This window comes from Rana temporaria, chromosome 6, assembly GCF_905171775.1.
Source record: "Rana temporaria chromosome 6, aRanTem1.1, whole genome shotgun sequence".
In the NCBI taxonomy this organism is placed as follows: Eukaryota; Metazoa; Chordata; class Amphibia; order Anura; family Ranidae; genus Rana; species Rana temporaria.
Window position 1 is genome coordinate 117299162 of NC_053494.1, and position 27397 is coordinate 117326558.

Genomic DNA, 27397 nt, shown 5'->3' on the forward strand with positions numbered 1-27397 from the left:
GGACGAGAGGGTTTACTTCCTCTTTAAAGACTCTCCAAATGCAAACATTACATATGTCAATAATTCGTTTTTGGTGACACTTGTGCTTTTTGTTTTCCAACAGGCCTGCTATTACCAAATTCAGCATGAGAAGCTCCACTAGGCGTTTACCAGAATCCGTAAAGAAGGATTTGACATTTTCTTGGCATTGTGCTGAAAGATGGAGTTTGAAAAAAAGATCTATATACATTGCTGCTGTCTGTGCTATGACCTGATGTGGAAGGAAGAAGAATCTCCCTTTAACAATCTTAACAATAGCAGGATTTAATAAGCAACTGCTTTGTCATGTGGTGTATAGACTGTAAATACAGATGTTGTCAAAATCCAGCAAAAGACAAGTGACCAGCTAAACAAGCTGGCCTAATCATACAGAATATGGTAAAAAAAATCACCATTGCTGGTTCTTTTATGTCCAGTTCGTGAGCTTTGCATCATGAGCTACTATCTGATATAAATGGTCTCTTGTCAGGAGACCCCTAATCTCTTCATTTACATGGGCTGCCTACATTTGTTTTGATTTAAATGCAGGAAAAATTTATCCGGGAGGTTTTAATCAAACGTTCTGCTTCCCTGGTCACTTTCTCCTGCGTTTACATATGTTTTTATAGGTATTCATGGGATCTAATTTTCCCCTGGACAAACGGATATCTATTTTCTCTTAACAAAAGTAACATAAATGCACCTAAAACGTAGGTAAAAGCACAATGTGAATTATGCCATTTCACTCATTACATGCATTTATGTGCATTTAGAAATGCCCTATTGCATATAAATTCATGTATGCTATTGCCTGTGGTAAGATAGTCCTGACAGTTTTTTATATTGCAGTGTCGGCTTTGGCATGCAGTGTCATTAACTATACTTTAATCCACAGACAGTATTTTTCCAGTTGATGGATTGTGTGTAATTAGTGTGAACAGTTTTATAAACTATTTTTATTGTAACATGATAAGACTGCAGGATAACGTGTTCTGTTTTTGGGTTTTTTCATGAAGATGGTTCACTTTTTATACTGATCTGTATGGGGTTGATAGATAATACATTAATTAATAATATAATTGTAATATCGCACAAGGACTACAGTGATACTGGAATAATTTTTCATTAGTGATTAATAGCCAGATTCAGGTAGCTTTATGCCGGCGTATCAGTAGATACACCGACGTAACTCTGAATCTACGCCGTCGTAAGTTTAAGTGTATGCTCAAACTGAGATACACTTAAACCTATCTAAGATACGACGGCCTGCGCCGTCGTATCTTAGGGTGCAATATTTACGCTGGCCGCTAGGTGGCGCTTCCGTTGAGTTTGGCGTAGAATATGCAAATGACTAGATACGCCGATTCACGAACGTACGTGCGCCCGTCGCAGTAAAGATACGCCGTTTCCGTAAGAGGTACGCCGCGTAAAGATAAAGCTGCCCCCTAGCTGGCCTAGTCAATGTTAAGTATGGCCGTAGTTTCCCCGTCGGAATTTGAAAATTTTACGTCGTTTGCATAAGTCGTCCATGAATGGGGCTGGACGTAATTTACGTTCACGTCGAAACAAATACGTCCTTGCGGCGTACTTTGGAGCAATGCACACTGGGATATGTACATGGACGGCATAAAACACGCCCCCCCATCCTCATTTGAATTAGGCGCGCTTACGCCGGCCCCCTTTACGCTACGCCGCCGTAGGTTAGGAGGCAAGTGCTTTGTGAATACAGTACTTGCCTCTCTGACTTAAGGCGGCGTAGCGTAAATACGATACGCTACGCCGCCTTAAAGATGCAGCGCCCTACCTGAATCTAGCTATCAGTGTACAGTTACCTTATGGCATGGGTCTTCAAACTACGGCCCTCCAGGTATTCAGGAACTACAATTCCCATCATGCCTAGTTATGTCTGTGAATGTCAGAGTTTTACAATGCCTCATGGGAAGTGTAGTTCCGTAACAGCTGGAGGGCCGTAGTTTGAGGATCCCTGCCTTATGCAATGTTAACAATGGCGATGCAGTTACATATCCACAGTTTGCTGGTTTAAAATTGAATAGAAAAGGTATAAAGAAGTGATAACTTCTTTGCACTTGTATAAACCTATTGTTGCAGGACTGATCTAAAAGTAAGTGACTGGGTTTTTTCTTGTCATCCAGGTATACATTAAGTGGTGCAGTAAGGTGTAATGCAGTGCCCATTGGAATGTGGAAGGTGGAGGCATGGCCAACCAGTCTGATTTGTCACATTTTCGACAAACTGGGGAAAGGCTCTTTCCTATGAGGCCCTTCACACAATTACTTTATGGCAAATTTAAACCAAATGTGTTCAAGGAAACAAGCATGGAAAAGTTTAAAGGTGAACTAAAGGGTTAATACTTAACAACTGTCTCTCACTGGCAACGGCATCATCTCTATTGCCTGGTGTGGGATGACGTCACTCTTGCACATGCGCAGCTCAGTGTAGGGAAGACGGAGATCAGGCAGGCAGGGGCATTTTATTGCATGACTCTTCTGCAACAAAAGCCTGAGTGCTGGTTGTTTGTCACAGCGGAACTTCAGTTCTGCATTTTAAAGTTGCATACATTGTTTCAGACAAGCACATTTTCTCTCTGACTTGAAAAAATAAAAACAGGTATATTTCCTTTTTATAATGGAAGCTCAAAACTCTCAGACATGAATATGCAACTAATTTAAGTGTGACAAAGTGCTCCATAAATAATTCATCTGATATGCTGTGATTGCTTAATCCAACCTTAGACTTGGCCATACATTTAAAGTGGATGTAAACCCTCCACCACCCAGTGAAGGGAACAGCCTCAGATGATACACTGAGATTAACCAAACCTCCCTACATTGGTTTTATATGTATATCTGTTGTGTTCACATTTATATACTGTTTAGAAAGTTCAGATTTTGTTAGGCGATTTTTCTCTTCCTGGTTAACACAGAGTGTGATGTCTGGGCATACAGCCAAGATGGCTAAAATTGCTGAATGGAGAAAAGGCACACACCCCTCTCCTCATAGGCAGACACTCTCAGAGCTGTTTTGTAATAGGAGCTGCTCTCTGCTACTCTATTTTAGCAACCTCCTTTGACAAAAGATTCAGGCTGCTTTTGTCTAAAAAGTCAAAAAATATGTCAGGAGTTCTCAGGTCAATAACAGAGGAACCATTCAGAAGAGAGTTCTAAGACGTAGCTCATTGAAAATAAATAACAAAACACTGCAGATATATGTGCCCAGCTCAAATTTCATGAATTGGGTTTACATCCACTTTAAAGTTTTCTCCTACCCATGCTAATTAACACGAATGGATGAATCTCCTGCTGTCGACTATTGCATTTAGTCTGTATCTAAAGCTGTCAGGAGTACCTGTTTATTGCCTGCAGTTACTGTTCGACCACCTTTTTTTCTTATTTTCTTTTTTCCCCTGGCTCCTTCAATTTCTCAGTTGAACTTTTTCAGCCCTGGGGAAAATTTAAGCAGTGTATGGCCAGCTTTGGTTTGCTTTCCTGCCACTCGCAGCAGAGGCTAAGCCAGCTGCCAGTCAGGGATCTGGGTGAATCTCGACAATAAAGTCAGGATCTCTCCAGAGCCTGCACCAGCTAACTGACGTCAGTCAACAGCTTTGGTCCTTTTCCTTTTATTGGCATCCTGTGTTCTCCACCACAACTGGTTTGAGGTAATTGTAGCCGTATTAGATGATACTTTTTTTTTATTTGCACTAACATACAATTTTCAGTAAAAGCTTTATGGGTGTACTCCCTTCTTCAAGGTCGAAGAGTACTGCTTGGACCTTGAAGAAGTAGGTATACCCCAAGAGCTTGATAAAATTGTATGTTGGTGAAAATAAAAAAAAGTACCACGGGCAGTACTCCATTGTTTCTGCCACCGCAACTGGTGAAACTCATCAGGACCCTTTTTTAACCTCAGAAAAGAGAATTCTATTAGCATTTGAGTGGCTAACAACAGTTTGGAAAAGGGCTGTTTAGTCATTTACATCATTATTTTTGGTGCACCATATCTACATTGGAATGAAGTTATTTTGAGGCCCGGTTAACACTGGTGCGTCATGGGATCTGACTTGTGAGAGCAGGACAGTCGCATGACATGTCAAATTCAATGTTTCCCTATGAGAGCTGTCTTAAATGATTCGACACAAGCAGTTCCGACTTTAGAAAAGGTTCCTGCACTACTTTGGCCCAACAAATATGACTTTATGCTCTATGGCATTAAAGTCTGAGTGAATTTGCAGGGCAAAGTCGGATTGGAAGTCGCACGGCTTTCATGTCGGAGCAGTGTGAACTTAGACTTATTGGGAAATAAGTGAAAACAAATATAATTGGTATTTTGCGAAACAGTGCCCATGAATTCTCTGAGTGGTGAGGCTTCATGCCTCCTCATAGATGGCAATATTTTCTGACTACAAATGAATATTTAAAGGGAAAGTATACTGTATGTTCAATCACATATTTGAAATATTATTCCAGTGTCCCCTTCATTTTATTTACATGCATTAAATCACAAGCATTCAGACTCGTGAAATAAATATACCCACTCTGTTAACATAATGATTTATTTACTCCTTGTGTGTTTGGCAGTATTCTGAATTGTAGTCTGCGATCCACATTTCACTGGGGAAGTGGTAGGCATCAACGTCTCTGGCTCTCTGAAAAATGATTGCCCACGACTATTACCAGATGTGTGGAACACTTAATGAGTGTATGCAAGCTTGGATTCTGGCAAAGCCTTACTGGGAAAATAAGGCTACAGACCTCTTCTGCACACTTAGGGCTTATTTTCACTTGCTCGGACTTCAACGCGCATTAAAGCATCTACCGCTTCAACATGCTTTTTTTTTATGCTTCTTCAATGCTTTGGGGGGGGGGGGTGTATATGTGTGTGTGTGTGTGTGTGTGTGTGTGTGTGTGTGTGTATGTGTATATATATATATATATATATATATATATATATATATATATATATATATATATATATAAAATCAGCCCTCAAAAATTCCACTCGCCTGCCCGCAATTTGCGAGTGGAATTTAATGCAGGGCGAGTGAGGAGCGGGATGGACCACGCTGACCGTTTCCTGGCTGAAGCCAGGAAACTGTCAGCCGGAGGACACAGAGGCTCCACCTTTAGCTGAGGTGAGGCTGCGGCGCTCCCCTCCCTCTCTCTCCCCGCTTCACTTGTCATGTCTATTCACACACACACAGCGGGGATGTCCCGCTTTGATCCCCGCTGTGTAGCACGGAGCTGCCTGGGTCTTTGTTCGCCGCTCGTGTAACAAGATCCCGCCCCCCTGGATAGATCGCTCCCCTCCCTCTCTCTCCCCCGCTTCGCTTGTCTTTTGTATTCACACACAGTGGGCATATCCCGCTGTGTAGCACGGAGCTTCCGGGGTCTGTGTTCGCTGCTCGTGTAACAAGATCCCGCCCCCCCCTGGATAGATCGCTCCCCTCCCTCTCTCTCCCCCGCTTCGCTTGTCTTTTGTAATCACACACACAGCGGGGATATCCCGATGTGCGGCACGGAGCTGCATGGGTCTGTGTTCGGCACTCAGTGTAACAAGATCCCGCCCCCCTAGACGGCTTGTGTGATAGTATCAGTGTTATGCCTAAGAAATGAGCTGTCTAGGGGGGCGGGACCTTGTTACACCGTGCGCTGAACACAGACCCATGCAGCTCCGTGCCACACAGCGTGACATCCCACTGTGTGTGTGTGTGTGTGTGTGAATACACAAGACAAGCGAAGCGGGGGAGAGGGAGGGGAGCGATCCATCCAGGTGAGTCTGCATACACAGAAGGGGGCGGAGTCCGGGGTATCCATAGAGCTACTTACCTCACACCTCCTTCATACCCACCTCACACCCCCTCATAAAAAAAAAAGCAGTCTGCATTGATAAGGCACAGTAAAGCTGGATTAATGGGTCACAGTCAAGCTGCTTTGATGGGGCACAGGGAGGCTGCGTTCACAGGCACTGAGAGGCTGCGTTCACAGGCACTGAGAGGCTGTGTTCACGGACACAGTGGGGCAGCAATGATGGGCACAGTGAGAGTGCATTGAGGGGCGTAGTGAGGCTGCATTCATTGGCACCGTAAAGCTGCATTGATGGGCACAGTGAGGCTGCATTGATGGGCCCCATAAAGCTGCATTTCATGGGCACCGTGATGCTGCATTTGATGGGCACTGATATACTTTATGTTAATATTATTAAAGTTGTTGTTATTTATTTTTGGAACTTAATTTTGCTTTAAACATTTAATAGTGTAATTTCATGAGATAATTTACAAGGGCGTGTTTAGGGGCGGACTTAGGGGTGGAGGTGGGGTGGGGCAGGGGAGAGGTTGGGTGGGGCAACTGGTGGCGAGTAACTCTTAAGGCCTGGCTAGTGGCTCAGGACTTGAAATTTTGAGCCCTGTATGTGTGTGTGTGTGTGTGTGTGTGTGTGTGTATGTATGTATGTATGTATATATATATATATATATATATATATATATATATATATATATAATCTCTCATACAGGGGCGGACTGACAACTCATGGGGGCCCCTGGGCAATAGAAGATCATGGGGCCCCCTGTGTCCCTGCCCACACTCAAGCCCCACCTGCACAGGGAGACACACAGGGGGAAGCACACAAAGGGACACTGTGGGGGGGAGGCACACACACAGGGGGACACTTGAGGGAGAGCACACACACACAGCGACACTCGAGGGAGAGCACACACAGGGGGACACTGGAGGGAGACCTCGCACACACACGGGGACACTGGAGGGAGAGCGCACACACACGGGGACACTGGAGGGAGAGAGCGCACACAGGGGGACACTGGAGGGAGAGAGTGCACACACACAGGGGGACACTGGAGGGAGAGAGCGCACACACAGGGGGACACTGGGAGAGAGCGCACACACTGGGGGGAGAGAGCACACACACTGGGGGGAGAGAGCACACACACAAAGGGACACTGGGAGAGAGCGCACACACACAGGGGGACACTGGAGGAAGCGAGTGCACACGGGGACACTGGAGAGAGAGAGCGCACACAACTTTTGTCATTTAAGTTACACCGCCGCAAATTGCACAAGGTAGTGCCCGATCCACAAAGCACTTACCTTGAAAATCGTCCGGCTCAAGGCGTTCCTAATTTAATGGGGCGAGTCCCATTTAAATTAGGCGCGCTCCCGCGCCGGACGTACTGCGCATGCTCCCGACGTCATTTTCCCAACGTGCTTTGCGCGGTTTTACGTTGCGCCGGGTTTTGAGAATCGCGACGGGCGAGGTACTGTCCCTTACACATGTCGGATCTTCTGTCTATCTATGTGAAACTGATTCTGTGGATCAGTTCCATAGATAGAAACGGGGATACGACGGCGTATCCCTTTTGTGGATTACCCCCCTAGTATAAATTTATGTAAAAAAAATTATAGATATATAATTTTTATTAAAAAACCTTTTTAAGGTAAACTACCACTTTAAATGTAAAGGTTTGTAGGTTGCTCCTCAAAATTGCTGTTTCAAGAGACACTTTCACCTTCCAAGCTCAGGACTGTTGCACTGTGTGGGGAGAGTCAGTGATCCCACATAGCATGGTAAATTCTGACCCCAGAGTGAAGCCATGCACTGGGGAAGGAGCATATATATTAGTGAATGTAACTTCTCTGATTAATGCCTTCCTTGCCTGGCCTGTGAGTTTTGGTGTGTAGCAGTCTCTTGGCAGGTTTACTGTGGTGCCATGTTCTTTCCATTTAGTTATGATAGATTTGATGGTGCTCCTAGGAATCATCAAAGACTTGGATATTTTTTTTATAACCTAACCCTGAGGCCAAGTCCACATACAATAAAAGCCTAAGGACATACTATCAAATAAATGAATGTACCATTATGTTAAAATGGAATACAATAAAATATAAATGAAATTCTTAACTATTATTTATAAAACAATTTATGTCCCATTCCATGTTTAACCCTAACGGACTGCATGATTTCATCTAAAAAATCCAAGGTTTTTCTCGGTGTGAAATCTCTGATGCAGCAGTGGGGCAAAAACTTGTCAATCCCTATTCATTTCAAACTTATTGGATCCCGAGACTGATGAAGGGCAGCTCCACTTTGCACAACAAGTGCAGTCGCTGTAGATCTGAGGGGGACATGCAAGGAAAATAAACAGCATTTTAGCTTGCACATGATTGGATGATAAAATCAGCATGGCTTCCCCACATTTCAGAGCTTCCCCTCAGATCTACAGCGACTGCACTTACAAGTGCACTTTCAAGTGTACTTGCAGCGCACTTGTAGTGCAGAGTGGATTTGCCTTTCATAAATCAACCTAAAAAATCATCATGTCCCTAAAAAACCTTTGCAGAGTTGGCCATGTGCTCCCCAATCCTTGCCTGTAGGGCCCTAGCGATTCTCCCTATATATTGTAACCGACAAGGTGCAGTTGCAAGAGTTATACAATAATACATTTTTAAACCTGCTTAGTTACTTCAGATAAAAATATTTTTGTTATATTTTGCCCCACACATCTACATACAGGGCATTTCCTAAAAGGATGAAAGCTAGCCAACCTGTCTCTTTATCTGTTCTTGTTTATAACAAGTCTTGCTTGTATGTGGTATGTACGCTTCCAGTTTCAAACTACTCTGTCGCTGGCCTTGGCGTCTATTCACTGTTTAGTATGTTTGCCTTTTTTTTTTAACTCAGTAAAAACATTGTGAAAAAAAGCCTGTTGGTAGATCAACCTATACACTTGGGTTGATCTACCAAGTTGGGATCTGTTCCTCGGAGTTGGAGCCCTTATAAAAAAATAACAGTAGGGTTCACCAGTAGGACTGGACATAAAATGTAATTTTCAAAATATTCCAGGGTTTTCTCAAGTTTTTTCACAACCAGTTGTTGGTCAGAAAGCATGATGGTGAAGGACCATTCAGATTTGTTGTCCCCTTAAGATCTATTGTGAGGTCGTATTAAAACCTCACAGTCCATACTCGAAAATGTCTTTAATATTTTCTTTCAAAGGTTGGACATTATATCCCTTCACAAGCAAACCTTTGTTTAAGATCATCTGCCATAATCTAAAATCCTCAATTAGGGAGCATGTGGCCGACTCTGCAAATGTTTTTGGGGACATAGTTTCTCTAGGCACTATACCCTTAATCACTCAAGAGATCTAACATGTTTGAAATTATTAGGGATTGACACACTAGTGTGGTAGCAATTGCATCAGATAAATTCCTCACTAAGAAACAGTCCGTTGGGTTAAAAGTAGGGCTGTGGAAATTAAAGATTAATTCCTCAATTAATCGTTAATTTTTTTGATCGATCAAAATTTTTTGATCGGTACTAGTGGTGCAACGAAAAGTAAATGATCCGAATGGGTCACCATATGGGGATCGGCACACCACGTGATCCGCGGAGCTCCGCTGCTGCCTCGGCCATAGGAAAGGCAGCGGCTTCGGCCTAGCTCCTGGAGCGGCGGCCATCTTGGTCCACCCGGCGGCGGCCTAGGTGAGTCTAGAGCGTCGCGCTGACGTCATCACCCGGCCTCAACTGCTCGTGTTCGGCCTGCTTCTCTGGTAAGACTAAGCAAGCACTAATCTTCCTATACAGTGGGGGAGATGTGGACCATATTACAGTGGGGAGATGTCTGTGGATATTACAGTGGGGGAGATGTCTTTGGCTATTACAGTGGGGACTATATATGGTGGTGGTCCGAAAAATGTATGTGCGTTATAATTAATCAAAATTAGTCGATTAATCAATTAATCAAACACGAAAATTTTAATCAGTAACAGCGTTGGTTAAAAGTAGAATGGGACATAAAGTGTTTTATAAATAATAGTTGAGAATTTAATTTTATATTTTACTGTATTCAATTTTTTTAAAACATTTGTATATTCATTTATTTTCTGGTACGATATCTCACAAAAGTGAGTACACCCCTCACATTTTTGGAAATATTTTATTATATCTTTTCATGTGACAACACTGAAGAAATTACACTTTTTTACAATGTGAAGTAGTTAGTGTACAGCTTGTATAAGAGTGTAAATTTGCTGTCCCCTCAAAATAACTCAACACACAGCCATTAATGTCTAAACCGCTGGCAACAAAAGTTAGTACACCCCTGAGTGAAAATGTCTGAATTGGGCCCAATTAGCCCTTTTCCCTCCCCGGGGTCATGTGAATCGTTTGTGTTACAAGGTCTCAGATGTGAATGGGGAGCAGGTGTGTTAAATTTAGTGTTATCGCTCGCACTCTCTCATACTGGTCACTGGAAGTTCAACATGACACCTCATGGCAAAGAACTCTGAGGATCTGAAAAAAAGAAATGTTGCTCTATATAAAGATAACCAAGGCTCTAAGAAGATTTCCAAGACCCTGAAACTGAGCTGCAGCACGGTGGCTAAGATCATACAGTGGTTTAACAGGATAGGTTCCACTCAGAACAGGCCTCGCCATGGTCGACCAAAGAAGTTGAGTGCACGTGCTCAGCGTCATATCCAGAGGTTGTCTTTGGGAAATAGACATATGAGTGCTACCAGCATTGCTGCAAAAAGGGTTGAAGGGGTGGGGGGTGCGGGTCAGCGGGTCAGCCTGGCAGTGCTCAGACCATACACTGCACACTGCATTAAATTGGTCTGCATGGCTGTCGTCCCAGAAGGAAGCCTCTTCTAAAGATGATGCACAAGAAAGCCCGCAAACAGTTTGCTGAAGACGAGCAGACTCTGGATTTAAATTACTGGAACCATGTCATCACCTCACAACAAAGTGCATTTGCTTCCCCAGGGGATGATTGGAGAATTATTTGGAAGATGCTCAGGCTATATGATTTTTAATTATCCGATCACTAGTCACAATAATTGGGCACCTTATATGGTGTATGTTTTTTCTTTTTTTTTTTCCTGCAAGGAATTTTTTTTTGTACATTTATCTGTATGGATGCATACTGCAAATTCATAGTCATAAAAGTATTGTTGGTCAGCTGGACCATTTGTGGTGCGGATAGGTTAAGTGCCAGAGATCTAGTAAGAAGCTGCTCAAACTGGGACAAGGATGACATGGACCATATTAAGGACTAGGGATGAGCCGAACACACCCCCCCATTCGGTTCGCACCAGATCCTGCGAACAGACCAAAAGTTTATGTGAACTTTAGAACCCCATTAAAGTCCATGGGACTCGAACGTTTGAAATCTAAAGTGCTAATTTTAAAGGCTAATATGCAAGTTATTGTCCTAAAAAGTGTTTGGGGGCCCGGGTCCTGCCCCAGGGGACATGTATCAATGCAAAAAAAAAGTTTTAAAAACAGCAGTTTTTTCGGGAGCAGTGATTTTAAATGATTTTTTATCCTTCAAAAATTACACTCTCTGCAGGGACAGTTCTAAGCACGGGAAACCAGCGCTGCTTTACAGGCATACTTTACACACCCCCTAGGTACGAAATTTAAAGGAATGTTTCACTTTAAGCATTATTAAATTCACTGCTCCCGAAAAAACAGCTGTTTTTTTAAAACTTTTTTTGCATTGATACATGTCCCCTGGGGCAGGACCCGGGTCCCCAAACACTTTTTATGACAATAACTTGCATATAAGCCTTTAAAGTTAGCACTTTAAATTTCTCCCATAATCTTTTCTAGGGTGTTCTGCGGTTTTTCAAATTTGCAGCGAACACCCCAAATTGTTCGCTTTTCGGTGAACAGGCAATGTTCGAGTCGAACATGAAGCTCATCCCTATTGAGGACTACTGAGAGACAAAAGTGTTGTAACTGTCCTTACTTTCAGTGATCCATGGGAAAGTTCCCAAAATGCTCCCTTAAATCTCCCAGTTAGAGCAGTCTCCCCTCCTCAAGAATATTATATCAACCAGCGTCCCTGTCAGCTGCCTATATCCTAAAGAACCCAAGGTGGTTGCCTAAAGGAAGCCAGAGGAACCCACCAACCAAGGGTGTTTTTTTTTCCTGTTTTGAAGGGTTTTCCACTACAGTTTTCCAGTCCTTTCTGCCACAACATTTTATTATTTTTTGTCACCTATCTCTTAATGGATAGCTGATATGGGGTTTCATTTTAGAAAAACCATGCCTGATGGAAGGCTGAATTTGGGAAGGGTTCATCTCTCAGAGGGGTTCATTTATACTAGAAAACAGATACTGGAGCCTGCATTTTGCCCCATCCTTAAAATGAGAACCAGAGTACTTCATCGAGTTCTTGAGCTAGTCAAATACCTTTCACAGGTCACATGATCAGGTTCTCCTCCCAAATTTCTTTATCGTACATCACGGGACACAGAGCCGCATAGCCATTACATGTGGGTTATAGAGTCTACCTTCAGGTGATGGACACTGGTGTAATCAATTAAACAGGAAGTTCCCTCCCTATATAACCCCTCCCCTACTGGGAGTTCCTCGATTTTTTTCATCAGTGTCTAAGGTGTTGGTCACGAGTTAACATGTGCTCTTAGGAGCTCCACTGGAGGGATCCATGCTGGATGTAAAAAGCCTCCATAAATCCGGATCCGTCCAAGGTGCTTCATAGCCAAAGTGGACGGTACCTGGGCCTCGGTACGAAGAACGAGGTTTAGCCTATAATGCCTCTCTGCGGAGGGCTGGATCCTGGGTTCCAGAACTTTGTGCCTTCTAAGGACCAAATGTTTTTTCTGCTGCCAGGGTGCTATATAGGTCCAGGGGTGTGGTGTTCCTGCTATGGACCCCGGTCCCTGAAGGTCTAGGACTATACCCACGGTGAAGGGGGAAGATTGGGCCTCTTGCTTGGCAATACCCTGCAGCGTGGAAAGGTAAGAGAGGGACCTACGGGACTTGGTTCGACAGTAGGTCTTCTGTAGGGGACTATGGGTCTTCTGTAGGGGACTATGGGTCTCGCCTATATGTTTCTATGCATGGGCAATGTAAACCACGATGTCTTCTGAGACGGGATGGCTCAGGGCACCCATATACCTCCCCTAGCCGGCATGTAGCCTGGGCCACTATGTCTGTTCAGACAGGATGGCTGTAGTACCCATATATCTCCCCTTGAAGGGGCTGGTACATAAAAAAAAAAAAAGCCCTTAATCCTATGCAAAGGATTGTCTTCCATGAGTAGCTGCAAGTCTTATCTGTTTTTCCACTACTATGGGCAGTAAGACATGCCTAATGTTTTCGCTTACCATGCTTTCCAAAAACGGAAGCTTAAGTGTTAGCTGGTCTATTGTGCGTCCCACTTCCTCAGCTTCAGGCTCTACCATGTCGCACATGCTCAGTGCAGTCGCAGAGAGGGCTTTTCAAAAAGGCCCAGACGTCAGAGCTCTGTAAAGCTAGGGGGACACAAATGTAAGCACCTTGTGTGAGTTGGATACAGATTCATCTAAGACGCCTACTCCGCATCTAGCTGTGCAGATTAGCAGGCATTGTTGCTGCCAGACTTCAGCTGTTGATGCACCTGGGTTAAGCTCCTCTGCTTTTAGCTTAGGACTTTTGTCTCCCCATTGAATAAGGTCAGGGGTAGGAATATAAAAAGGAATCGCCACCTGAACCTGGTGGCCCCTTATTCTCCCCTGTAGAGACTTAAACAGCTCACAGATTGAGCCATCAGACCTGTCAGGCAATCAATGCAGCCTCCCCCAACATTGCAGCCACTCTGAATGTGTTTTGTTTTTTGCATCACATTTGTTGTTCTACAAGAGGTTAACTGCTATGTTCGCAGCATCCTCACAAGAAGCAAAAAAAAAAAAAAAAAGCAGGGTGTGTCCCTTTTCCTGCTTTAATCCTTAAACAAAGGGATTAGAAGAGCTGGGGATGAAGGTTCACTGTCAGAGGACAGGAGACAGGAGCTGCAGCCTAACGAGGAGAAGCTATCAATAGCACTACAGGTTCTGATTGCACCTGCAGTCTTTTCAGAGATTCATGCTGCATATAATTTCCCTCTGCCTACTCGGCCAAAGCCTCTATCTTCTCCTTGGAGTGTAAAGAGAGGTTTTTCCTATAGGTGGCTAGTAAGACCTCCATATGGTCCTCAGCCTGGTGTCGGCTTCAGGCTAACCAAATGCACATCTGAGGGATGCACAGTTGCTGGTACACATTGCTAATGTCTCTTAATTGAGAAAACGCACATTTACAGAGGATAACTTCCTCTTTACCAGTCCGCATGTTGCATAAGATACATGAGTTTGGAATGCATGTGGGATAAAAACAAGTAACAGAGCATGTTTTATTGTGGATCGCATAAGGATACATGTTTCTGTCTGTATGGTGTTGCATGTTTGTTAGAGTTGCATAGAAATGCTTGAGTGCATAAAGATGCTAGTTACCTGATCACTCAAGTCCTGGATTACCCAAGGATATTTGGTTACACAGAGAGACTTGTTTCCACAGAAAGGCCTAAAATCGCATAAAGACGTTTGTATGCATAAAAATGCTGGATCACACATGGTTACCTGATCACCCAAATCCTTGATTACCCAAGGATGTTTGGTCACACAGAGGAGGTTTGTTTCCACAGAAATGCCTAAAATCGCATAAAGTTGCTTGGATGCAAAAAAGATGCTGGATCACACATGGTTACCTGATCATCCGCGTCCTGGATTACCCAAGGATATTTGGTCACACAGAGAGGCTTGTTTCCACAGAAGTGCCTAAGTTCGCATAAAGAGGCTTGAAGGCATAACAATGCTGAATCGCACATGATTACCCGATCACCCAAGTCCTTGATTACTCAAGGATATTTTGGTCGCACAGAGAGGCTTGTTTCTACAAGAATGCCTAAAGATCGCTTAAAGATGCTTGAATGCAAAAAGAAGCTGGATCACACATGGTTGTCGGATCAACAGCATCCTGGATTACCCAAGGATACTTGATCACATAGAGAGGCTTGTTTCACAGAAATGCCTAAAGTCGCATTAAGATGCTTGAGTGCATAAGGATGCTGGATCGCACAGGGGTGCTTGGTCACACAAGAGTCCTTGGTCACACAAGGGTTCTTGTCCACACAATAGTGCTTAAAATGCATAAGATGATGATCGCATGGAAGATGCTGAATCGCATAAGGATGCATGATTACTTTAAAGTTGCACATGGCCGCCTAATTAAGCAATACAGTATTCCTTGTGTTTGCATAGAAATACGTGTCTGCATGGGTTCATGTTGCACATTGTTGCATAACACGTTTATAGCGCATGCTTGCTTGCAAGATGCTTGTTCCAGAGCACACATGCTATATGCATGTTTTGCTTAAAACATATTTATATGAATTCATGCTTCCAGGAACACACGCTGCCATGTACACACACTTCCATTGAGGCATATGGCTTTAACACTTGCCACATACACATATGGGGAGCCAGTTGCATATGTGTTTATTTACTTGGTCTGCAGAGGTTGTCTGCGTTTCGCAGGGGAACAGCACCATCTCCAGTTGGTGGTCTTGCCCTTTTGGGTTAGCCTCCGTGCCTGGGTTGTCAGGGTGCTAGGGCCCGCCTCTAGCAGGTCTGTAGGCCCAGGGTATAGCAGTAATGGCATACCGAAGCAAACTCCTGCTGATGGGTCAGTCAGTAGCATGGCTGGACCTAAGGGTGTCCAGCATGGTCAAGTATCTGGAACTCCTGGGTTGGGATTCCAGTCTAAAGATACATTCTTTCATTTGACAAGAAGCTGGGTATGTTTGGCACAGTCCAAAAAGGAGAGTTTTTTTTGGCCTCAGACAAGACCATCGCTATAAGAAAACTGGTCTATGTGGTCACAGCAAGGAACAGTTCCTTACTTTTGGCCTTTTGATTAAGGCACTAGGGAAGATGCTGGCTTCATTCAAGACAATTCCCTATACTAACTTTTATTCAGGGCTGTTATAAACAGTATTTTGTCGGCCTAGAAAGAGTGGATCTTGACCTAGCATTATCCAAAGAACCCGGTCTCAGAGATATGCTGGAATTCCTCTTGGTGATTCTTAACTAAAAGGGTTTGCCAGGTCAGGAAGAGACCATGGCCCAGGGGAAGTAGTCAAGCTCCAAGGGAGCCTTATCTGTCAGCTAGAGCTACCGATGGAGCATCTGGCTTAGGGGCCTGAACGTTCAGGTGGCAGGTTGGTTCTGTCAGAGTACAATCAGACTATGCCATACTAGTGATTTATTTAATTTACCAAGGAGGAGCTTGTGCCTTGCCTATTGACATTCGTCATTTCATGAAATGCAGAGTTGGCAGGCGATTCGCTGGAGCCGTCAACAAGTGTCTCCGGGAGAATGACCTCTACACCCTGACTGTTTTCCTGACCAAATGTCACAGAAATAGTACCCTTGTACATAAGATGTATTGGCGTCCAGGGTCATCAAGAAAATGAACAGCTTGGGGTCAAGGATAAAGGATCCACCCGCATGCGGGGCAGATGTGTTTGTAATCCGGGGGGACCAGTTGTCACTGGTTGTGTCTCTCCCCCCAGTGCCGCGACTTTTGTGGCTTCTATGCAACATTAGAGGAGAACGGAAGCTGGCCTGATTACTCCGGCATAACCCTGACGACCTCTCGGTGCAGGAACAGTAAGGGTGGTAGTAGAGGACCCACGGTCCCTTACATCTTGTCCAGGCCTACTTTGCAGGGGGTATTACATCCTGCCTTGCAACAGGTGAATTAATGGTCTGGCTATTATAGCCCACATTCTCGAGGATCGGGGCTTTCAAAATTAGCGGCAATTCCCTTGTTTCATACAAGAGAGCTGGCCTCCAGGACCAGATATCCTACGGTCTGGAAGGCCCATGTTCCTGGTGTGAAACCAGATGGTGGCATCCGTGGAAGTTTGTCAAAGGTAAAATTCCTGCCTTCCTACATTTGGAAAGGAGACGGAGCTAGCCTTAAGTTATATCAAGGATCCGATCTCGGCCTTGCTTCCAAAGGTCGCTTACTTCACACTCTTTGGTCCGGGCTGTTATACAAGGGGTGACGTGCATAAGTCCGCCAGTTGGGTCGCCCTTGTGCTCGGAGGATTGGCTCTAGTTTTGTCGGCTTACAGGGTCAGCTCCTTGGGCCGATGCACCATATTTCCCTTCATCCTTTAACAAGGGAATTGGTGTTCTTGGTTGTGGTAGCCTCCAAGAGAGTTTCAGTATTGGCAACTTTCTTGGTATAGACTAGAGCCATACTCAATTATTCTTACAAGTAGAGTGATTTTCATCCTCACCCAACCTTATTTACTAGAAGGATCTAGTATTCATTTGAATCTAGATATTCTTACCTTCCCTTTTTTCAAAACCTTGTTTCACGGAAGGAAAAGTTATTGCTTTTCTCTCAATTGAGATGAGAGCAGTTAAATACCTATCTGAAGGTTTCAGATATAGAAAGCTGACGTTTTTATTGGGCTGCCAGAAGACCCTAGATGGGCAGGCAGTGTTCAGGTCAGCTATTAAAATGGTTGCACTTTCTCTCTCGTTGGAGTAAGAAGGGTCTAGGCCTATCTGAAGCGGCTGCTCGGATACGGAAAACTGATGTTGTGGCGCTACCAGGAGGCCCCAGGAAAGGGCAGGCAGCGTCTAAAATCAACTGTTTTTAAGGTTGATTCATCAGGTTATTATTCAGGCTTGTGGTTTAGAGTAGGATTCCCCCTGTTTTTTTGTGGGGGTGCTCCCTACCAGGATGGTAAGCGCTTTATGCGCAATGCATTTCCAAGCCTTTATGACGCAGATTTTCAAGGCCACAACTTGGTCATCTGTGCTTACGTTCACTAATTCCTATCAGGTGAACATAAGACGGCTAGAGGATGCAGCTTTTTGGCGCAGTATGCTGCAGGCAGCATTATAGGTCCTCACGTCTGATGGCGGTCTGCGTTGTTGGTGTCTCCCTCCCCTCAGTAAGCATTGCTTTGGGACATCCCACATGTAATGGCTATGCGGCTCTGTGTCCCGTGATGTACGATAAAGAAAATAGGATTTTTATAACAGCTTACCTGTAAAATCCTTTTCTTGGAGTACATCACGGGACACAGAGCTCCCGCCCCTCTTGTTTGGGGATATTGGGACACTTATTGCTTTGCTACAAAAACTGGGGAACTCCCAGTAGGGGAGGGGTTATATAGGAAGGGAACTTCCTGTTTAATTGATTACACCAGTGTCCATCACCTGGAGGTAGACTCTATATCCCACATGTAATGGCTATGCGGCTCTGTGTCCCGTGATGTACTCCAAGAAAAGGATTTTACAGGTAAGCTGTTATAAAAATCCTATTTTTGTAGAGCACAATGTACATTTATAAAGCTTGTCACTGCTTTTGTAAATGTGCAGTGATCTTTTCTTCTTTTTTTTTTAAGTCATTATGACTATGCTTATTAGTGTTGTGACCAGGATAGAAAGTGCTGACCGCTCTAGCCAAAACTGAAGGAGAAAGTTGTATAGGGAATGGTGTTCAAATACAAAACAATGCAGACTACAGTAAAACCTTGGATTGCAAGCATAATTTGTTCCAGAAACATGCTTGTAATCCAAAGCACTTGTATATCAAAATGAATTTCCCCCATAAGAAACTCAAATGATTCGTTCCACAACCATTTATTCATAGGTACTTTGGTTTATAGTCCATATACAAAGATTATAGCAATGTGACCAGGTTGTGTAACCATAAAATGTCCATCCAAAAATGGAAGCTTCCACAAGGGGATTAGAAGCAAAATCCAGCAGGAGCTACAGAGTATAAAAGAGAAGAGAGGCGCCTCCTATTTGTAGCAATATGTTGCTAAATGTTGTACCTTCAATACATGTAACCATATTGCTACACTTCGAGGCTCCTCTCTTCTCTTTTATACACAGTTGTGACATGACGCTACTTGTATATCAAGATGTCGCTTGTATATCAAGTCAAAATTTATGAAAAAATTTAGTTTGTCTTGCAAAACGCTCTCAAACCAAGGTTTTACTGTATCTGAATGCCTCATTAATAAAGAATTGCATAATATGCCAAAACTGTTGCTCTTTCGCTGGCATAAGCTTAAAATATAGAGGCTGTCATGCTGATACAATGATTTCAATACCCTGAGTCACAACCTGGACTGACCCCCAGATCAAGAAAGTCAGAACTGATTTGCATACTTGTTTAACCCCCCTGGCGGTATTCCCGAGTCTGGCTAAGATTTTTATACCAAGAGCGGTATCTCCGAGCCAGACTCGGGCTCGCCACGCTGCAGCCAGAGACAAAGTTACTTACCTTGTCCCTGGATCCAGCGATGCCGCCACGCTGTGTGAGCGTGCAGGTCCTCGCTCGATTCACACAGTGTCCTCGTGTGCCGCCGATCTCTGTTCCCTGCGACGTTACGACGCACGGGGGCGGAGAACGGCTCCAAATTCAAAAAAGTAAACAAACACCTTACATACAGTATACTGTAATCTTACAGATTACAGTACTGTATGTAAAAAATACACACCCCCCCCCCCCCACCTTGTCCCTAGTGGTCTGCCCAGTGTTCTGCATGTACTTTTGTATAAAAAAAACTGTTCTTTCTGCCTGCAAACTGTAGATTGTCCATAGCAACCAAAAGTGTCCCTTTATGTCAAAAGTGGTTTTAGAGCAGCTAGAAAACGGCGATAATAAATTATAATCCCTTGCAGAATTGTACGATTGTGATTTGTGGGGAAATTCATCATAAAACAATAAAAGTAATGACAGCGACAATTCTGCAACTGAGTAAATTTCAGTGATTTTGAGTTGATTACATTATTGAATCATTTTTATTATAATGATATTATTATTTGTTATAATTATTTATTATATTATAATTTATAATTTTGTTTTTCAAACTTTTTCATACCCGGTATGCCTACTAGACTCTTGTTTGGTCAGATTTAAGTGAGTTATTCCTAAGAATTACAGGCCTACAGTATAAAACGCCAAATTTCCTTGCAAAATAATGGTACCGCTTTCAGCACCTAAAATCTGAAATAATCATACCGCCAGGGAGGTTATGGTAAGTGGCTAAGAAATTACTGAAGCCATTAGATCGGTATTATAGCCAGACAACTAATTTCTGAAAATTAATTTAGCAATGGCAGCCCCCTTAATACAGAATGTGTACACTGCTTCAATATATTCCAAAGTTATGTGACCATGCCTTGTAGCCGTTTCGGTTTAACATCCTAAGAGCTTTGGGGACTGGATATACCAGTAATAAAATGGCAGCTTTGTTGACATCATTCTCATCCCCAATGTGTCTGACACTGGTGACTCGTTCATATAAAATATACATTTTTACCCTGAGGGCAAAGGGGGCTGTAAGGGCTGCCAGTGGGACATCAGTTCTTTAAGAAAAGAAGATGAATGTGTAAATGACCTTTTCAGAGAATTACACCTACTACGCTTCTGCCATAAGCTGGCTGGCCTTTTAAAAATGTGGCACTGGAGCTTTAAACAAAGCTGATTAAGTCTTCCCTGCATAGTTCTTGGTAGAAGAGGATGTGATGGGATTAGCCAGGTTGCTGCTGCTGCTAACACGTTTTACAAAGGTCTGTATGAAGATGGAGTGACAGGCTGATTCATCTTGCTGTACATCCAGGTGAGAATATAAACAATGATCAATTATTTACAGCATAGGAGGCCTAAATGTGCTAGTCTGCAATTCCCATAAATACAGTAAATTGTAAGTAGAGAATCACCTGAAGTCACTGAATCTTTAACTTGGTATGCCCCGACAACCGTATTACAACATATTTCTGTTGAAGGCGGGAGAGCCTAATTAGCACCCATCAAAATGTCATTGTTAGCAGTGTGAAACTTCAAAAGTTTCTTATAGATATCCTATTAGCATGCACAATGGGAAATGTGTGTCTTAACATGAATTTATCATTTATGGCTTATATCATTTGTACAGTCTCAAGCATTGCTAAGTGAGGACAGCCATACTGTGGTGACATCCAAATGAACAATATCAGCGTTTTTTTAAATTGTAAATATCAAATTGTTCTGAATTTCTATTTACTTATCTGTAAATGTATAATGTAGTAAATGTCCTGATAAATCACAGCAATACATAGTGTGGTAGATCTAATAGAGATTGTACTATCAATTATGGATAGCTTTTCATTTACCATCTATGTAGTGCATGGGCTTCCCTGACTGAATATACATTTAATGGGCTCTAGCATTGTTGTTACATCTAACAGTGACTATAAAGAGACAATACAATCAGACTGTAATACCAGCTTGATTATTATCTAAAGCATTTTATAAAATTATATATTTTTTCCACAGTAGCTTATGTGAACCAATTATTTGTATTTTGACTTTTCTCATATTCCATACCTGTTTGTGTTCTTAATAAGGTTAATGTTCACCTTATGGGGTCACTTTTTTATTGGGCCCAATGAAATACTTAATAACTGCCACAATATTTTTTTTATGGTCTGGGGAAAAACATAGAAAGTATTTTAAAAGTCAAATAATTGTCTATTTTATAACACAGGTGGACCAAGGACATTTTTGAATCCTTGACCAGGGTCGGGACAAGAGTAGGGACTGCTGCCCTGGGTGCAATGGTTTACTGTGGGGATGGGGGCTTCTTCCTCCTGTTACAAGGCTGAAAGTAGTAGTCACAGCAGTATCTTTGCCCTGGGTGCTGGATGACTATGTCTTGTCACTGAACTTGACTTATAAGTAAAGATCATATCTCTCCTGGTTCAATTCCCCCAGAGTTTATCAAATCTTGTTAGAAATTCGAGGCATCTAAATTTTGCCACAAATTGCACAAACCATGGGCCAGATTCACAAATATTTGCGTTACACAGCGGTGGCGTAACGTAACCCATTTACATTACACCGCCGCAAGTTTACAGCGTAAGTGCCTGATTCACAAAGCTCTTACCTGTAAACTTGCGGCAGTGTAACGTAAATCCGTTCGGCGCAAGCCCGCCTAATTCAAATGGGGCGGGCACCATTTAAATTAGCCGACGTGCATTGCGCTAAGTGACGTTGCAAGGACGTCATTGGTTTAAACGTTAACGTAAATGGCGTCCAGCGCCATTCACGGACGACTTACGCAAACAACGCAAAATTTCAAATTTCGACGCAGGAACGACGGCCATACTTAACATTGGCTAGTCCACCTAGAGGGCAGCCTTAGTTTTACGCGGCGCATCTCGACGGAAACGACCTCAAGTTAGAGCGACGGGTAACGCGGACGTTCGTGAATCGCCGTAACTAGTCATTTGCATATTCTACGCCGACCGCTATGGAATCGCCACCTAGCGGCCGGCCTAGAATTGCATCCTAAGATCCGACGGTGTAATTCAATTACACCTGTCGGATCTTAGGGCTATCTATGCGGAACTGATTGTATGAATCAGCCGCATAGATGCGACAAGCGTATCTCAGAGATACGACAAGCGTATCTCAAAAATACGACGGCGTATCAGGAGATACGCCGTCGTATCTCTGCTGTGAATCTGGCCCCCTGTTAGTAAGTTTTGGCGATTTGTAAGGCTAATAAACAAGTTTTTGTCAAAAACTCATATGAAACTGAGCACTGCCATAGCGTAAAGTTACAAATGCCAAATTAAAAAAAAAGTAGTGTACAGCAGGGAGAACAGATTTTTCATGCGGATTTCAGATGACTTAAAAATTCACAATTCTCTATTATGTAGGCCCTAAAGATGTTTTACAGAACACCATAATTTTCATAGACACTTTGTGACAGTGCACTTTGGCAGTGCATATTTGGCTGTTTAATTTTGTTTAAATAAAGGCTTTTTCTTAGGTAGGTTTAGCAGCCAAACATGCTTTGCCATAAAGCGGTAATACATCTGCTTTGACCCGTGGATAGAAACGGGCCAGTCGTTTCCAAAGCTGACCCTGTTCACCTGATACAAAACTGTCTTGCTGCTAGCCAATTTCTATCAAACTCTCTAATACAGCTGCATAAAAACTGGCCAGTGGCAGGACTGTTTTAATCAGCAAGAATAGACCAAAATGTAGATAAATTAGGTACAGGAATGTGTTTTCATAAAAGCTTCAGCCTACAGAACCGTTTAAGAATAGGTAGAAATATATAAAACCAAAAGCACAGGCAAGGGTTCTCATACCGAAATTAAGTGTCAGCCCACAGATGACACCACTGTGTAAAAGTTGGCCAACAGCAGCAACACATACTTTTTTTTTTTTTATCAAGAAGTAATAGGCCTGCTTTTATCAGTATATAGAAATTGGCCAGCAGTTTGCTCTCCCTTTCTCTTGATGCAAAACTGTCCTAATATTAACCAACTTATATCAAACTCTCTTAACAGCTGCATAAAAACTGGCAAGTGGCAGGACAGCATAAGGCCTCATTCCCATGGACGTACAGATCTGTACACAGTCTGATATCTCATATTTGCACAGATGTATACTATGAGATGCACATGGAGATCCATTCAGGTCAGTGCAGCCAGCCACCTGTCATTGATTTTAGCAGGCTACCTGCATGCGTCTGCACAGGACACCTGTACATCCCACACAGGTGAAGACAGCCCCTCACGCAGGTCGGTACACCTGAGTGAATAACAAACAAAACAATCAATCAGCCGTGAATTTCGTGGGGCTGTCCTCGAGGTGCGCTGTGGAGAGACAGAACGCGCGCTCAACTTCAACTGATCGGGACGTCTCACCGATTCAGACTGGAGGGGCGAAAACGAGGCTTGGAAAGTGCTGGTGCGGGATTGGTTGATAGTTGGCCAGTAGAGACAAGGTGGGCGTGCTGCTAGAATCCTGTAGCTAGAACACGGTCTCAGGAGATGTATGCAGTGTGCAAGATAGCACGGGCTGGAACGAAAAACTTTTGCTGCTACAATCTGATTCCATCCTCCACCCGAGTGATCATCCATCCACTCCGGTCCGGGTAAGAGTGTCGCACTCAGACACCTTTTGATGGTCCACATCATCTTGTTGTTCTCCCGGTGTGAGACGCCGTGCCTGTGGGATAGACATTTGCCTATCGGAAGTGCTTTTGTGACAGTTTTGTGGTTAACAGCTCAGTTGCCTGCCAGTATTTGGATTATTAACATTGAACACACTGCAGTTCTAGCTGGTACTATTGATATATATTCACAGACAATAAAATATTTTTTTAATCTAATTATTGTTTGGACTCCAACATTGACTTCGATGAAGCGCTTTTCTGAAGGATCATTTTGGTTTGCTACACCTGAGTGAATAAGTCCTTATTCAGCATGAATAGGCCAAAATGTTGAGACTCAAGGCACAGTCAGGTGTTTTCCTACAAGAATTGAGACCGTCAGCCTACAGATGTTGCAGCTGTGTAAAATTGGCCAGAAACAAGACCGTTTTAATCAGGGATAACAGGCCTAGCTTGTCCATGTTAGCTTTTATTTTTACTATGAGGATATAATCTGAGTGGATTTGGATGCATGCTGTTTTTGCTTATTACTTATTTCATTCCAACCCATGCAAAGGTGTGCTAAGGGTTGCCACCTGTACAGGTGGACTGAAACCTTGACACATTATTTAGACCAAGTAACCCAGATAGTCACACACAAATCTGTTGCCGCCTGGCAGCTGCGGACGGCTGTATCGGGGCAGGTCTGGCATCACTGGGGGGCAGGGTAATGATGTGAGCAATTTGGCCACGCCCATCAATTGCCTGAGCCACGCTATGCGCACAGCATTACTACTCTCCTTGGGGCACCCATAGGTGTCCCAGACTGCTAAAGTGTTTGGGTTTGGCTTGAAGGTGGCAACCTTAGGTGTGCTGTAAACAAAAGGCAGCTCCAAAAACAGATGGTCAACAGAAAACGAATGCTGAGCTTTGAGCACCTCAAATAGGACCTTCCAATATTAAATAAAATATAAATAAATAAATACCCCCAAAAGAAATCCCCAAAATGCCACCCACCTGAAACTAAGCTTACTGTTTTTTTTTTTTTTTTTTTAATGAAGAGTCTTGCCACATCTAAAGTAACTGCTGCCCTCAAGCTAACGATAATCCACAACCTAAAATGAAAGAAAAAAAATCCCTTTAATAAAGACAATAAAAGCAGCAAAGTGCATGTTTACCTATGAGCTAGCACTCAAACTTGCTGGTGACACAGATAGTAAACCTAATAAGGATTTTTGGGGCAAATTAATAACTGAACCCAAAGGGGGGGGATGAGTAACAAAGACCCACCAATGCAAATCACACAAGTAAAGCAGAGCTTGCTAACAGACTCTAATTTCTCCCAATGTAGCTTGGCAGCTGTAAATATCCTCTTCCTGCAGCATCTTTAATACACTGGTGCTATGGCAGCCCTGAACCACCCCTTTTATAGTGAGGGTGATGGCTTATGAAAATCCCCTTTGAATTGGTCCTTCTGAGTCTGCTGGCCATGGTTTAAGGTTTTAGGTTTACGATTGAGAGCTGGGGACGGGTCCACTCATGTGATCACTGTGACAGCACATGGTCGTGAAGCCCACTCCACCTCCCAGCATTAAGAAAAACTTAAAGGGTGGGTGGAACCGGGAGCAATGAGGTTAAAGTACACCTAAACCCCCAAAAAAAAGATGTAATATTGCAGCCAACACCTCTTAGAACTAAGAATATTTCTGCAAGTACAGAACATGCCTATTGATCCTGCAAGAGATCTTGTGTCCTTGTAAGTTTCAGTGCACTAAACCAAAACCTCAAAAATGTTATCATCCTGTCCAGCAATATTCTTTGAGCTCCCTCTATGCAATGAGATGAGGAAAGGGTAGGGGGTTTGTAGTCCAACTCAGGAGAGCAGTCTAATGCCGCACACACACGGTCGGAATTTCCGATAGGAGCTTTTCATCATATATTCCGACCGTGTGTATGCCCCATCAGACTTTTTCCGTCTGAATTTCTGACGGACTTAGAGGGCAGGTTCTCAATTTTTCCGACGGAAAAAAATCCTATTGGAAAATCCGTTTGTGTGTAAGCGGCATAAGGTGACAACGTTGCTTCATCATAGATTCGTCTTTGCAATTACATTTTTGAAAGGATAAAGGATGACAGAAGGGTTATTTTGTTACATCTAAGTCCAGCCTGGGGTTGCAAAGGTCAGTAGTGTTCTGGTGTAACTTGTGGATAACATTAAATGTTAAGAAGATTACCCTTGCTTACAGAAGTGAAGGATCAGTGATGAACAGTTCCAGTGTTGAGGGTGCCTGCAGAGTATTCCAAATGTCAAGTTTTTGTATCTCCTAACTTACGTTTATTTCAAATTTTATTTGTCATCCAATGCATTAAACAGGTGTATAATACGGCCAGCATATTAAATCATTGATTTTTTGGCAGTTTTGTTTGTTCTTAATTTTAGATATTTTATTTCACGTACAACTTTGTAGTATTTGTCTGTGTAAAAAATAATTTGCAGTGCTCTTTATGGAATTATTTAAATGCCAGCTTACAGGTTGTTGTTGTTTTTTTAAGTTTGTAGCACCCTGATGTATAGGCAGGGCTGCTATTAAATGTATTCAATTTTGTTGCGAGGCGATAGCCTTGGCCAATAGTTAGGAGATCAATTGATTTTCCCCAATTCTGGAATTGCTCTACTTCTCTCTTCCCTTATATTCGTAACAAGTACTGTCCGCAATTAGTTTTTTTTTTTTATGCTGTACGTACCTTGTAATCCATATTTTCAATCTACTTCTCCCCGCGGGAGTAGGCGTTTCTATGCCTAGGGGGATTGTCAAAAACTAATTGCGGACAGTACTTGTTACGAATATAAGGGAGTTGGTCAGATATACATGTTATTAGGGTGAACCTCCGCTTTAACTAGGCGGCCTAGTATCTGGTGACATCGGATAACACAAGGGCATGGCAAGGACAGATTATGAATGAATGGGGTGTCTCAGCCAATGGGCAGGGATTTTCTTGGGTCCCTTGGCCTGCTGGGAGAGCCTATTTATTTGTGTGGAGTCAGGTGATCAGGGTTCTGTGCCACCTGGATGGCTGTCTGATTAGACGTGTGTTATGTTGCCCCAGGCTGCTAGGCCGTAAGCCTTAGATCTATCCCAGGGGCATCTGGCTGCTAGGCTGTCTGAGGGCCTATCCAGAAGCAGGAGAGCAACGTAGGGCTGGGACTGCGGGCTTGTAGTCCAACCAGAAGTAACCGTTCCGACGGTCGGGAACCAGTCAAGGTCAGAGGTAGAGGGGAAGCTGTCGCCACTAAGGGACCATCCACCTTGCTACTGCAGACCACTGAGTAAGCTGAGGCTAGTACCAGAGCAGACTTCCCAACCAATACAGTATATCCTTATTGTGATTTTTTATTTTTTTTAACAAAAATATGTAGAATACATATTCTTTTTTCAAAATTGTAGCTCTTTTTTTGTTTATAGGGCAAAAAATTAAAACCGCAGAGGTGATCAAAATACCACCAAAGTAAGCTGTAGTTGTGGGAAAAAAAAAGACATAAATTTTGTTTGG

General features: G+C 43.2%; 2 protein-coding genes across 2 annotated transcripts in view; both read left to right on the forward strand.

Moving 5' to 3' along the window:
• The window catches only part of ALS2 (alsin Rho guanine nucleotide exchange factor ALS2), a 116179-nt gene extending 115175 nt beyond the window's left edge, over positions 1–1004 (forward strand). The window contains exon 35 of the mRNA XM_040357239.1: positions 104–1004. Within this exon, the coding sequence (XP_040213173.1) occupies positions 104–142 (39 nt within the window). The 3' untranslated portion in view covers positions 143–1004. The remainder of the gene's footprint in view (positions 1–103) is intronic.
• An 18883-nt stretch (positions 1005–19887) lies between these two features.
• The window catches only part of MPP4 (membrane palmitoylated protein 4), an 89129-nt gene continuing 81619 nt past the window's right edge, over positions 19888–27397 (forward strand). Inside the window, 1 exon segment of the mRNA XM_040357240.1 lies at positions 19888–20536. The gene's annotated coding sequence lies outside the window, so the exon portion shown is untranslated.